Raw genomic sequence first — 15,193 nt, forward strand, 5'->3', positions numbered from 1 at the left:
GATCTTTGTATCATCTGTGAATTTGGCTACAATAGTTAGCCTCTTCATCCAAATCATTAACATAGACCGTAAATAGTTAAGGCTCCAGCACTGATCCCTGTGGCACTCCACTAGTTACAGTTTACCAACCTAAAAATGATCCATTTATCCCTTATCTGTTTCCTGTCGGTTAACCAATCATCTAACCATGCTAATATATCACCCAAACACTGAGCTTTTATCCTATGCAATGGCACTTTATCGAATGCCTTTTGGAAATCCAAATACACTAGATCTACTGGTTCTCCTTTTTCCACTCCATTTGCTACATCCTCAAAGAATTCTTAATAAATTTGTCAAACACAATTTCCCTTTCACAAAACCATGTGACTCTGCCTGATTGTATTATGATTTCCTAAATGTCCTGCAACTACTTCCTAATAATAGGTTCTAGCATTTTGCCAATGACCAATGTTAGGCTAACTGGCCTGTAGTTCCCTGCCTTCTATCTCCCTCCTTTCATTAACAGAGGTGTTACATTTATGGTTTTCCAATCTGTTAGGGCCTTTTCGAAATTAAGGAATTTTTGAAGATTACGACCAATGCAGCCACTATCTCTGCAGTCACTTCTTTTAAGACCCTAGGATGAAGGCCATCAGGTCCAGGGGGCTTGGTCAGTCTTTAGTCCCATTAGTTTTCCTAGTATTTTTTCCTCTAGTGATCGTGGTAGTTTTAATTTCCCCCTTTTGCATCTTGATTTCTTCTAATCTTGGGATGCTTCAAATGTGAAAACATACAAAATACTTGGCCAAAGTCTCTGCCATTTCCTTGTTTCCTATCACTAATTCTCCAGTCTCACTTTAGCTACTCTTTTCCTTTTTAAATACTTGTAGAAGTTTTTACTATCTATTTTTATATTTCTTGCTAGTTTTCTCCGAACTCCAATTTCTCCCTCTTTTAAATATTCTTTGCTGGCTTCTAAAATTTTCCCAATATTCTGGCCTATCACTAATCTTTGCAGCATTGTATGTCTTTTCTTTCAATTTGATTCCATCCTAAACTTCCTTAGTTAACCATGGATGGTGTATCCTTCTCATAGAGTCTTTCTTTCTCAATGGAATATATCTTTGTTGAGAATTGTGACATATCTGCTTAAACGTCTGTTATTGTTTCTCTGCTGCCTTACCTTTTATCCTATTTTCCCATTCCACTTTAGCCAACTCTGCCTTCATACACTTGTGATTGCCTTTATTTAAGACTCTAGATTCAGACACACATTTCACGCTCTCAAACTGAATGTGCAACTCTATCATGTTATGATCTCTCTTACCAAGGGGATCCTTTACTATGAGGTAATTAATTAACACTGCCTCATTACACATGACCAGTTCTAAAATAGCCTGCTCCCTGGTTGGTTCTAGAACATATTGTTCTAAGAAATTGCCTTAAATTCTCTCTATGAACTCATCCTCCAGGGTACCTTTGTGAATTTGAATCATCCAATCTGTATAAAGAAGTGTAAAAATAATAGGGTAGTAATAGTGGGGGATTTCAACTTTCCCAATATTAACTGGGTTAGTCATAGTGTGATAGGTTTAGAGGAAGCGGAATTCTTAAAATGCATCCAGGAGAGCTTTTTAAGCCGGTATGTAGAAGGTCCTACAACAGAGGGGGCAGTCATGGACCTAATTTTGGAGAATGAAGCCAGGCAAGTGGTAGAGGTATCAGTAGGGGAGCATTTTGCAGTTAATGATCATAACTCCATTAGATTCCACCACCCCAATTTAGTTCAAAACCCTCTCGGCTCCCTCTATAGGTATGCCAAAGGGAGAAGATTAGCAAAATCAAAAGAGGGTCCATTACAAGCAGAATCAGGAGCGATTTAATGGAGAGTAAGGAAATGGCAGCAAAACTAAACAAATCCTGTCTTCACAGAGGAAAACACTAAAAAACCTCCCAGAAATAATGGAGAATCAAGGGCCTAATGTAAATGATCATTAAATTAATCATTAAAAAAAATAGTACTAGAGAAATTAATGGGACTTAAAATAGATAAATCCCCTGGACCTGATGACCTACATCCCAGAGTGTTGAAAGAGGTGAACTTCAGAGGGACTTAGGTGTCCCTGTTCACGAGTCACTGAAAGTTAACATTCAGGTACAGCAAGCAATTAAGGTGGCAAATGGTATGTTGGCATTTATTACAAGAGGATTTAAGGAGTAAAGATGTCTTACTGCAATTATATAGAGCCTTGGTGAGACCACACCCGGAGTATTGTGTGCAACTTTGGTCTTACCTAAGGAAGTATATACTTGCCATAAAGGGAATGCAACGAAGGTTCACCAAACTAATTCCTGGGATGGAGGGATTGTCCTATGAGGAAAGATTAAATAGACTGGGCCTTTATTCCCTGGAGTTTAGAAGAATGAGAGGTGATCTTGTTCAAACATACAAAATTCTTACAGGGCTCGACAGGGTAGATGCAGGAAAGATATTTCCCCTGGCTGGGGGGGTTGGGGGGGTTTGGGGGGGGGGGGGGGGGGGGGGGGGGGGGGGGGGGGTTGGGGGGGGGTCTAGAACCAGGGAACACAGTTTCAGAATAAGGGACAAGTCATTTAGGACTGAGGTGGGGAGGAATTTCTTCACCCAGAGGGTGGTGAATCTTTAGAATTCTCTGCTCCAGAGAGCTGTGGAGACTCAGTCGTTGAGCACGTTCAATACTGAGATTGATAGATTTCCACATATTAAAAACAACAAAGGATATGGGGATAGTGCAGGAAAATGATGTTTAAGTAGACAATCAGTCATGGTCTCACTGAACGGTGCAGCAGGCTCAAAGGGCTGAATGGCCTATTCCTGCTCCTATTTCTTATATTCTTATTTGTTCTTTCCCCAGTACTGGTGCCAGTGCCCCAAGAATCAAAATCCATTTCCCCCACACCAATCTTTAAGTCACACATTCAACTCTCTGATCTCATTTACCCTATGCCAATTTGCTTGTGGCTCAGCTAGTAATCCAGAGATTATTATCTTTTTAGTTCTGCTTTTTTAATTTAGTCCTTAGTTGCTCATACTCAGAACCTCTCTTTTGCTCCTACCAATGTTGTTGGTACCCACTTGGACCACAACAACTGCATCCTTCCCCTCCCACCTCCAAGTTTCTCTTCAGCCCCGAGGTAAGGTCCTTAACCCTAGCAGAGAACACAGCCTCTGGGCTGCAAAGAACAGTGTCAATCCAGTACAATAGACTCAAAGGGGCTGAATGGCCTGTTCTGGTTCCTGTACAACAGGCTCAAGGGGGCTGAATAGCCTCCGCTTGCTCCTCCGTTCCGATCGCTGGTAAACGTGAGTTTGCTGACTTACACGGAGGAGCGAGAGGCGCCGGACAGCGAGTTGCTCTTCTGTCTCCAGTTGAGCAATTCCATCCATTTTGATTTTGTATTTCCGCATCTGTTCAGTAATCAGGAGCTCAACACACCTGTCAGCAAAACACGGAGAAACTATTAACAACAGCAAATCACATTAACCCAAAAGCAAGAATTTGCATTTCCGCAGTGTCTTTCAGCAGCGCAGGACCTAAGTGCACTTTGCAGTCCAATAAATTACTTTTTGAAGCGTAATCCCTGTTGTAATGTGGAAAACACAGCAGCCAATTTGTGCACAGCAAGATTCCGCAAACATACGATTTGACAATAACCACATAATCTGTTTTAGAGGTGTTGGTCGAGGGATAGTAATTGAATAGGGCACCAAGAGATGAATAGCGCCATGGTGTTAATTGTATCAATTGAGGTTAAGTACATATAAATGGAGGACATTGATTGGATGGTTACTCAAGCACATATAAAAAGACACTTACTTTGTCCCTCGTTTTCTTTAATTTAGTTTAATTGGTTGCTCAAAAGAGTAAAAAGACACTTAAGGACACAGGGAGAGAGTGGAGTCAGGAAAAATATACCTGTAATGTTTTACACTGTGAATAAATCTATCCCAGGACTGGAATAAAAGCAAAGAACTGCGGATGCCGGAAATCCAAAACAAAAACAGAAACAGAAATACCTGGAAAAACTCAGCAGGTCTGGCAGCATCGACGGAGAAGAACTGTTCTGTTGAAGGGTCATGAGGACTTCAAATGTCAACTGTGTTCTCCGCCAATGCTGCCAGACCTGCTGAGTTTTTCCAAGTAATTCTGTTTTTGTTATCCCAAGACTGGGCTTTGGATTCTACTTCACCACTGGCTATCAAGAGTGTATAATGGGATATTTTAATCCACCTGAGGGGGCAGATGGAGCCTTGGTTTAATGCCTCATCCACAAGATGGCAACTCTGGCAGTGCAGCACTCCCTCAATACTGCCACAGGGAGTGTCAGATTAGACATGGGTTTAAGTATTTGAGTGGGACCTGAACCCACAATCTTCTGACTTGGGTGACAACAGAGTTTATCTTCTTCATCTTCAGGTGTGACATGACTGACAGGGACAGGAGAACCCCTGAGGACCGAGTAAATTGACTTTTGGTGTAAAACTGAGCTCTCCAATTAATCCCACTCTTTCCCCACAGACCTGAAAATGGAGAGAATAGAGTGAGTGGGATTGTTTCCTTTGAGCACAGAGGGTTAAGGGGAGATTTAATAGAGGTGTTCAAAATCATGAGGAGTTACTGTTTTGAGTGTCGGGAGTGGCAGTAACCGGAGGACATAGATTGAAGATCATTGGCAAAACAACTAGAGGCTGGATGAGGAGAGATTTTTTTTGATACAGCAAGGGAAAGGGGAGGGGAGTGAAATAATTGGAAAGCTCTTTCAAAGAGCTAGCACAGAGACAATGGGCTGAATGGCCTCTTTCTGCGCTTTATCATTCTATGATCTCAGCTGATCAGGTGGTAACTGTCCTCAGCTGGGGTTCCTGCTCTTGATAATTACCCACTCGCTCCTTGCTGGAATGAGAGTAAGTTGGGCTGATGGAGTGTACCCCTACACTTGAATGTTCTGAGACTCACTGTTGTGACTGACACAAGGATGAGGCACCTTGGCCTCCCCATCTATTGCTTACCCCAGTTGGGGAAAGGGATATAGCAGGGAGCGACACACAAGTGATATTGTAAAGTCACTCTGAGCACTGCAGTCACATTTACGATGTACTGTTTCATCCATTTCTGTGTGTGCACAAATGAACGAACTTCAGGCGTTGTGAATCCTGTTACAGGGAGTGTGTGGGGTAGTTGGCTTATTGCTTGAAAAAGATCTGCCAGTATTTATTTAGCGTGTGCATAGTCACAGAGCCAAACAATGGCCTCGTGAGCAGCTAGATGGAGTTCTTTAAACCCGCCTTCAAAGTTAGTCAGTGGACACAGAATTTTTTTTTTAAATATTTGTTCATGGGACATGGGTGTCACTGGCCAGGCCAGCATTGGCTGCCTATCCTGAATTGCCCTTGAGAGCAGTCAACCACATTGCTGTGGGTTTGCAGTCACACGTAGGCCAGACCAGGCAAGGATAGCAGATTCCCTTCCCTACAGGACATTAGGTGAACCAGATGGGTTTTTACAACAATCGATGATAGTTTTATGGTCACCATCACTGAGACTAGCTTTCAATTCCAGATTTTATTAATTGAATTTAAATTCTACCAGCTGCTATAGTGGGATTTGAACCCATGTCCCCAAACATTAGTCTGAGCCTCTGGGTTACTAATTCAGTGATATTACCACTATGCCACCAGTTCCCCTGTCAGCCATTGTTTGGACTGCACCACAGCTGCAATCTGGATGGTCTGGGTGACCCCTCTGGTGTTGGGTGGCTGCCCAAAGACCTTAACCAGTCCGTGAATGGTTAAAAAGGACCCACGGTCGCCGTGGGAGATCAAAGCCAGGTGGACAAGCAGTGGGGTCTACGATGCAAGAGTGTTTTCTGGTGGATGTTTTCTCTTGCCATACATCTTCAGCTTTTACTCCTTGTTGTGGTGGGTTTAGCCAGATGCGTTGGCGTGAGGATGGCGAGCGGCTGGTGGGTTGAGGAGGTCCTTGAATAAAGGCAGGCTTGGGTTGGAATAGATCCTCTTTAGGAACTTGCCTGTTGAAATTGCCCTCCTGATGTTTTAGGAGTGGAGGGGGGTGGTGGGGGGTCAATGTTGCTCAGGATTGGGAGTCAGGGGAGGTGAGTTGGTTGAAGTGTACCTGAGATGATGCACATTGTTGAGTTGAGTTGCACATCGATAAGTTTGGTGTAGGCAGATGGGTACCACACTGGGCCAGTGTTCTGCAGTTGAGTACGTGGTGACAAGAGCAGGGGTCTTTAGGGACTTGGCCTGTGATTTCCCATGAGGTAGCGGCCAGTTTACTGAGGAGGTTATTGCAAGTTTTAAATTTTTCTGCAGTGTTGATAAGGTGCAGCCTGTACGTAAGGGCTCTGTCAAGGGCGACACCCAGATAAACATTGGGGGGGCGGCGGGGTGTGTCATGCTTCAATCTCTGGCCTCCAGGGTGATGTTCAGCTCTCTCTCAGTGCTGGCACTGTGATACTGGAATGTGCTAGAGGTGGTTTTAGGCACCATGTTTTGCATTAGTCAGCCAGCTTTGTAATATCGTCATTTAGTGTTTTTCCAGCACAGGGAAAGTCTGAGCCTGTTTGCCACCTGGTTTCACCTGCATAGATAAACTTCCGGGACCGGACTGGGGGTAGGTTGTTGGTGTACAAATTGAACAGGGCTGGGGTAAGACAGACCCCTGGATAGTCCATTTGTCTATTTCCTCCAGGCGCCAGTCTTGTATCCCATACGCACCCTGAATCGTCTGTCCTAGAGTAACAGTTCAACTCAGTGGCAATGGGTCAGTGTTCTTGCTGTGCTGTCAGTACCCGACCTACACCAGGGAAGCCAATGATCATCCTAGCAAACTGAATTCATCAAGCCTGCATTTTGAAGAATCCCAGTATCACAATGTCAAAAACTGCCAGCAAAATGAAATCTGTCTGTGACTTGATGGATCAAATAGACTCCTGTGTAACTACAGTAGTCAGATGCTATTGAAAAATGAATAGACAAAGGAACTGGCAGGGCAGCTCTCACAAATCAATAAAACATTGGCATGGAATACACTCCATTCTCCACAAGATGGCGGCATAGCATCAGGTAAGAAAAACACATTCCCATTTTGCACGCACACAATCAGTGCTGCGCCACTCAGTCCTGTTATACACACACACACACACACACACACACACACACACACACACACAGTCAGTGCTGGGACACACAGTCCTGTTATACACACACACACACAGTCAGTGCTGGGACACACAGTCCTGTTATACACACACACACACACACACACAGTCAGTGCTGGGACACACAGTCCTGTTATATATACACACACACACACACACACACACACACACACACAGTCAGTGCTGGGACACACAGTCCTGTTATACACACACACACAGTCAGTGCTGGGACACACAGTCCTGTTATACACACACACACACACACACACACACACACACACAGTCAGTGCTGGGACACACAGTCCTGTTATACACACACAGTCCTGTTATACACACACATACACAGTCCTGTTATACACACGCACACACACACACACACACACACACACACACTCACACACACACACACACACAGTCAGCGCTGGGACACACAGTCCTGTTATACACACACAGAGTCAGTGCTGGGACACACAGTCCTGTTATACACACACACACACAGAGTCAGTGATGGGACATTCAGTCCTGTTATACACACACACAGAGTCAGTGCTGGGACACACAGTCCTGTTATACACACACACACAGAGTCAGTGATGGGACATTCAGTCCTGTTATACACACACACAGAGTCAGTGCTGGGACACACAGTCCTGTTATACACACACAGAGTCAGTGATGGGACATTCAGTCCTGTTATACACACACAGAGTCAGTGCTGGGACACACAGTCCTGTTATACACACACAGAGTCAGTGCTGGGACACTCAGTCCTGTTACACACACACACACACACACACACACACACAGTCAGCGCTGGGACACAGTCCTGTTACACACACACACAGTCAGTGTTGGGACACAGTCCTGTTATATACACACAGTCAGTACTGGGGCACTCAGTCCTGTTATACACACACAGTCAGTGCAGGGACATCTAGTCCTGTTACACACACAGTCAGTGCTGGGACACTCAGTCCCCTCTCTCTCTCTCAATACAGTATTAATTTCTGTGGAATAGGATCAGATGAAAACCCACATGGTTGTTTTGGAGACGTCTTTCATACTCGTCAGTGGATCCGAGCTGTCTGGTGAACGGAGAATACATGGTGCAAAGACAATTGCCAGAGCATTGGGAGACATGCGATTCATCTCTTCTAATACAGCCACTCTGAAACCAAGAATACCATCATCAGAAGGGGATAGACTCCAATTTCACAACAACACTGACAGGAACAGAGAGCTCAGAATCATATTCTGAACTCTGGGAATTGACAGGAAGTAGCTGGTTCCATTGGGACTATTTGGGTAGTGGTTTGGTTCATTGGCATTCTGTACAACAACAATTCCCATTTACTTTGTGCTTCCAACATTGCAAACGCTCCCAAGGTACTTCACAGCAGCCAACCAGAACAAAATGGATACTAGGATAAAGGAGGAGATTTTAGGACATGTGATCAGAAGTTCAGTCAGAGGTGCTTTTAAGGAGGAAGGTGGGTTAGGGGGGAAATTCCAGAGATTAAGGTAGGGAAAGGGCCAGAGGCAGAACAATGTAGAATATTCTGGATCGTGATAATTGGGATAGACGTAGTGTTAAGGGCTTGGATGGAGTGGATTTCTTGAAATGTGTACAGGAGAACTTTTTAGGTCAATATGTAGAGGGTCCAACAAGGGACAGCGCAGTGCTGGACCTAATTCTGGGGAATGAAGCTGGACAGGAGGTGGTGGTGGGGGAGCATTTTAGTGATAGCGATCACAACATGGTACAGTTTAAAACAAAAACAGAATTACCTGGAAAAACTCAGCAGGTCTGGCAGCATTGGTGGAGAAGAAAAGAGTTGATGTTTCGAGTCCTCATGACCCTTCGACAGAACTTGAGTGAGTCCAAGAAAGAGTTGAAATATAAGCTGGTTTAAGGTGTGTGTGGGGGGGGGGGGGGGGGGGGGCGGAAGAGAGAGAGAGAGAGAGAGAGAGAGAGAGAAGTGGAGGGGGGTGGTGTGGCTGTAGGGACAAGCAAGCAGTGATAGAAGCAGATCATCAAAAGAAGTCACCAACAATAGAACAAAAGAACACATAGGTGTTAAAGTTGGTGATATTATCTAAACGAATGGGCTAATTAAGAATGGATGGTAGGGCACTCAAGGTATAGCTCTAGTGGGGGTGGGGAGAGCATAAAATATTTTAAAATACTTAAAAATAATGGAAATAGGTGGGAAAAGAAAAATCTATATAATTTATTGGAAAAAAAAACAAAAGGAAGGGGGAAACAGAAAGGGGGTGGGGATGGAGGAGGGAGCTCAAGACCTAAAGTTGTTGAATTCAATATTCAGTCCGGAAGGCTGTAAAGTGCCTAGTCAGAAGATGAGGTGTTGTTCCTCCAGTTTGCGTTGGGCTTCACTGGAACAATGCAGCAAGCCAAGGACAGACATGTGGGCAAGAGAGCAGGGTGGAGTGTTAAAATGGCAAGCGACAGGGGGGTTTGGGTCATTCTTGCGGACAGACCGCAGGTGTTCTGCAAAGCAGTCGCCCAGTTTACGTTTGGTCTCTCCAATGTAGAGGAGACCACATTGGGAGCAACGAATGCAGTAGACTAAGTTGGGGGAAATGCAAGTGAAGTGCTGCTTCACTTGAAAGGACTGTTTGGGCCCTTGGACGGTGAGGAGAGAGGAAGTGAAGGGGCAGGTGTTGCATCTTTTGCGTGGGCATGGGGTGGTGCCATAGGAGGGGGTTGAGGAGTAGGGGGTGATGGAGGAGTGGACCAGGGTGTCCCGGAGGGAGCGATCCCTACGGAATGCCGATAGGGGGGTGAAGGGAAGATGTGTCTGGTGGTGGCATCATGCTGGAGTTGGCGGAAATGGTGGAGGATGATCCTTTGAATGCGGAGGCTGGTGGGGTGATAAGTGAGGACAAGGGGGACCCTATCATGTTTCTGGGAGGGAGGAGAAGACGTAAGGGCGGATGCGTGGGAGATGGGCCGGACACGGTTGAGGGCCCTGTCAACGATCGTGGGTGGAAAACCTCGGTTAAGGAAGAAGGAGGACATGTCAGAGGAACTGTTTTTGAAGGTAGTATCATCGGAACAGATGCGACGGAGGTGAAGGAACTGAGAGAATGGGATAGAGTCCTTACAGGAAGCGGGGCATGAGGAGCTGTAGTCGAGGTAGCTGTGGGAGTCGGTGGGTTTGTAATGGATATTGGTGGACAGTCTATCACCAGGGATTGAGACAGAGAGGTCAAGGAAGGGAAGGGAAATGTCAGAGATGGACCACGTGAAAATAGTGGAGATTGGAAGCAAAATTAATAAATTTTTCCAAGTCCCGACGAGAGCATGAAGCAGAACAGAAGTAATCATCGATGTACCGGAGAAAGAGTTGTGGAAGGGGGCCGGAGTAGGACTGGAACAAGGAATGTTCCACATACCCCATAAAGAGACAGGCATAGCTGGGGCCCATGCGGGTACCCATAGCCACACCTTTTATTTGGAGGAAGTGAGAGGAGTTGAAGGAGAAATTGTTCAGCGTGAGAACAAGTTCAGCCAGACGGAGGAGAGTAGTGGTGGATGGGGATTGTTCAGGCCTCTGTTCGAGGAAGAAGCTAAGGGCCCTCAGACCATCCTGGTGGGGGATGGAGGTGTAGAGGGATTGGACGTCCATGGTGAAGAGGAAGCGGTTGGGGCCAGGGAACTGGAAATTGTTGATGTGACGTAAGGTGTCAGAGGAATCACGGATGTAGGTGGGAAGGGACTGGACAAGGGGAGAGAGAAGGGAGTCAAGATAACGAGAAATGTGGGGCAGGAACAAGCTGAGACTACCGGGGCAGTTCTGTTTGTGGATTTTGGGTAGGAGATAGAAGCGGGCCGTCCGAGGTTGGGCGACTATCAGGTTGGAAGCTGTGGGAGGAAGATCCCCAGAGGAGATGAGGTCAGTGACAGTTCTGGAAACAATGGCTTGATGTTCAGTGGTGGGGTCATGGTCCAGGGAGAGGTAGGAGGAAGTGTCTGCGAGTTGACGCTCAGCTTCCGCGAGGTAGAGGTCAGTGCGCCTGACAACAACAGCACCACCCTTGTCAGCGGGTTTGATGACAATGTCAGGTTGGACCTGAGAGAATGGAGTGCAGTAAGTTCAGAGAGAGACAGGTTAGAATGGGTGAGAGGAGCAGAGAAATTGAGACGACTAATGTCGCGCCGACAGTTCTCAATGAAAAGATCAAGAGAAGGTAAGAATCCAGAGGGAGGGGTCCAGTTTATCTCTATGGTACAGTTTAAGCTTGTTATGGACAAAGAAATAGACAAGTTGCAAAAAATTATTTTGGATTGGGGGAGAGCGGATTTTATGAAAATAAGGCAGGATCTGGTCAAGGTAGACTGGGAATAGCTACTTGTGGGGAAATCTACAGAGGAGCAGTGGGGGGCATTCAAAAAGGAAATGGGGAGGGTACAGGCTCAACAAGTTCCCTCCAGGGTGATAGGAAGGAGTAACAAGCTCAGAGAACCATGGATGACCAGAGATATTCAGGACACGATGAGAAGGAAAAGAGAGGGTTTTAGCAGGTACAAGGGGAGCAAATCAGCAGAGGCATTAGTGGAGTACAAAAAGTGCAGGGTGGAGCTTAAGAAAGCAATTAGGAGAGCAAAGAGGGGATATGAGAAAGCTCTGGCTGGTAAAAGTAGGGAAAATCCCAAGATATTCTATAAGTATATCAATGGGAAGAGGATAGCCAGGGAAAGAGTAGGGCCCATTAGGAACCAAGGGGGCAATCTATGGGCGGAGCCAGAAGACATCGGTAGAGTGTTGAATGAATACTTCACATCCGGCTTCACCCAAAAGAATGAGGATGAAGGTATCGAACTTGGGGAGAGAGACTGCGAGGTTCTTGAGCAAATTGATATAGGGAGTAAAAAGGTATTGGAGGTGTTGGCAGGCTTAAAAGTGGACAAATCTCCAGGTCCGGATGATTTGTGTCCCAGACTGCTGAGGGAGGCAAAGGAGGAGGTTGCACAGGCTCCGAGTCAAATTTTTAATTCCTCTCTGGCCACAGGGGAGGTGCCAGAGGACTGGAGAACAGCTAATGTAGTTCCGCTATTTAAGAAGGGTTGTAGAGATAAGCCAGGGAAATACAGACCAGTGAGTCTCACGTCAGTGTTAGAGAAACTATTGAAGAAAATTCTGAAGGGTAGAATCTATCTCCACTTGGAGAGGCAAGGTTTGATCAGGGATAGTCAGTATGGCTTTGTCAGAGGGAGGTCATGCCTAACAAATTTGATTGAATTTTTTGAGGAGGTAACCAGGTGTGTAGATGAGGGTAGTGCAGTTGATGTAGTTTATATCGATTTCAGCAATGCCTTTCACAAGGTCCCACATGGGAGACTTATAAAGAAGTGTACATGCGATACAGGGTAATTTGATAAGGTGGATTCAAAATTGGCTTAGTTGTAGGAGACAGAGGATGATGACAGAAGGATGCTTTAGTGACTGGAAGCCAGTGTCCAGTGGAGTACCACAGGGATCTGTGATGGGTCCCCTGTTATTCGTCATTTATATAAACGACATAGATGACCATGTGGGGGGTAGGATTAGTAAGTTTGCGGATGACACAAAGATTGGCCGGGTGGTTAACAGTGAAGTTGAGTGTCTTGGGCTGCAGGAAGATATAGACAGGATGGCCAAATGGGCAGGTAAGTGGCAGATGGAACTTAACCCTGAAAACTGTGAGGTGATACACTTTGGAAGGAGTAATTTGACAATGAAGTATTCAATAAATAGCAATGACACTAGGAAGTTCTGAGGAACAAAGGGACCTTGGCGTGTGTGTCCATAGATCCCTGAAGGCTGAGGGGCATGTTAGTGAGGTGGTGAAAAAGGCATATGGGACACTTGCCTTTATCAATCAAGGCATAGATTACAAAAGTAGGGAGGTCATGTTGGAGTTATATAGAACCTTGATGAGGACACAGCTGGAGTACTGTGTGCAGTTCTGGTCACCTCATTATAGGAAGGATGTGATTGCACTGGAGGGGGTGCAGAGGAGATTCACCAGGATGTTGCCTGGGATGAAACATTTAAGTTATGAAGAGAAGTTGGACAGACTTGGGTTGTTTTCGTTGGAGCAGAGAAGACTGAGGGGCGACCTGGTCGATGTGTACAAGATTATGAGGGGCATGGACAGGGTGGATAGGGAGCAGCTGTTCCCCTTAGTTGAAGAGTGATTCATGAGGGGACATAAGTTCAAGGTGAGGGGCAGGAGGTTTAGGGGGGATGTAAGGGAAAACTTTTTTACCCAGAGGGTGGTGACGGTCTGGAACGCGCTGTCTGGGAGGGCGGTGGAGGCAGGTTGCCTCACATCCTTTAAAAAGTACCTGGATGAGCACTTGGCACGTCATAACATTCAAGGCTATGGGCCAAGAGCTGGTAAATGGGATTAGGTAGGGAGTCAGATGTTTCTCACGTGTCGGTGCAGACTCGATGGGCCAAAGGGCCTCTTCTGTACTGTGTGATTCTGTGATAGGTAAATGGATGGAGGCACAGGCAGCAGAGTTTTGAATGAGCTCAAGTTACAGAGGGTGGAAAGTGGGAGGCCGGCCAGAGCATTGCAACATTCAAGTCTTGGAGCTTACGAAAGAGCCGAGACAGATGATTTTATGGAGGCAGAAATAAGCGATCTTGGTGATGCAGAGGATATAAGCTGGGATGCTTAGATCAGTCAACATGATTCAGCAGCCAGGGAGGAAGTTGAAATCGGTGTCAAGGGAATGAAGTTTGTGGCAGTGACCAAAGACAATGGCTGCAGTGTTACAATGTTTAGCCTGAAGAATTCACAACTCGTACAAGGCTGGGTATGAGACAACACAGAGGCAGCAGAGGGGCTGAGTCAGGTGGGGGGAGAGCCAGTGCTGGAGATCATGAGGTACCTGTCCCTACAGCTGTGGATAATGTTACCAACAGGCAACATATAGATGAAGACGAGAGGGCCAAGGGTCGATCCTGAGGGGGATTCAGATTTAACAGTACAAGGATAGGAAGAGAAGCCATGATTGGAGATGTTGTAGCTGTGGAAACAAACAAAATCAGACCCACTGCACAATGGGGGTGATTTGGGAGGAGGGTCCTTGGGGTAGTGGGACAAAGGTCTGGTCCATTTAAGTTTTGATGATGGGAATAATTGGAAAGGGGTTTGATTATAATCGATTGTGCTCCTGTCCAATGGGATGAGATTTAGTCCGTTCAAATTCTGACTGCAGGAATGAATGGGAAGTAGATACATTTAATCCCTTGGGATTCTATCCAATGGGAACAAATGGGAAGGGTTTGGGCTGATTGGGGCAGTGTACTCTGGGAACGAATTTTATCATGACTCAATCTCACATTTCCATATGCCTTTCACACCCTCAATGTTCCAAAGTGACTCACAGCCAACAAAGTCATTTTGAAGTGTAGTCACTGTTGTAATTAAGGGAAATGGTGTGTTAAATAATTGTTTAAAGCTGCAGAGAACTCAATGAATCAAAATATATTTCCCTTTTTATAAAATTATCAACAGTTTAAAGAGTGCTTTGAACAAATGAATTCACTGCCAAACTAGATGGCAGACTGCCCACTCATTGTGGATTCCACAATTGGTCAGACAATCAGCCTGACACAGCTGGTGTCCAGTGTCAGGGGAGGCAACTCCCTATTTCTTCACAGACCGGGTCAGGAGGCAATTAGGTCCCAATGTGAGTGAACAGTAAACGGCCCTTGGTCACTCTCCAGGCATGGAGTGACAAGAGGAGCTTGAGTTCCCATCGGCAAACCCTTAATGGTTTGTAGGATGCAGAACCGATCCAAGAAATCACAGATATAACCCCACCCCTTCCACCTCCCCACCCACCAGAAACGTGATCTGCTTTTCCAACCCCAACCCTCCCCAGCCCAGCCATCCAACCTTCCCCACTGAGAGCGTGGCCCTTGCCCCGCCATCTTAGAGAGAGTGTGACTTCCACCACCCCCCCCTTTTC

At 45.9% G+C, this 15,193-nt stretch overlaps 1 protein-coding gene across 12 annotated transcripts in view; it reads right to left on the reverse strand.

Annotated features, from left to right (window-relative positions):
- Window positions 1–15,193, reverse strand: part of LOC121286919 (unconventional myosin-IXb) — a 147,840-nt gene that overhangs the window by 5,148 nt on the left and 127,499 nt on the right. For all 12 annotated transcript variants that reach the window (XM_041204196.1, XM_041204202.1, XM_041204200.1 and 9 more), the window contains 2 exons: window positions 8,240–8,371; window positions 3,344–3,458 (listed from right to left, as the gene is read on the reverse strand). In XM_041204196.1, the coding sequence (XP_041060130.1) occupies window positions 3,344–3,458; window positions 8,240–8,371 (247 nt within the window). The remainder of the gene's footprint in view (window positions 1–3,343; window positions 3,459–8,239; window positions 8,372–15,193) is intronic.

Source organism: Carcharodon carcharias, chromosome 14, assembly GCF_017639515.1.
Source record: "Carcharodon carcharias isolate sCarCar2 chromosome 14, sCarCar2.pri, whole genome shotgun sequence".
NCBI lineage: Eukaryota > Metazoa > Chordata > Chondrichthyes > Lamniformes > Lamnidae > Carcharodon > Carcharodon carcharias.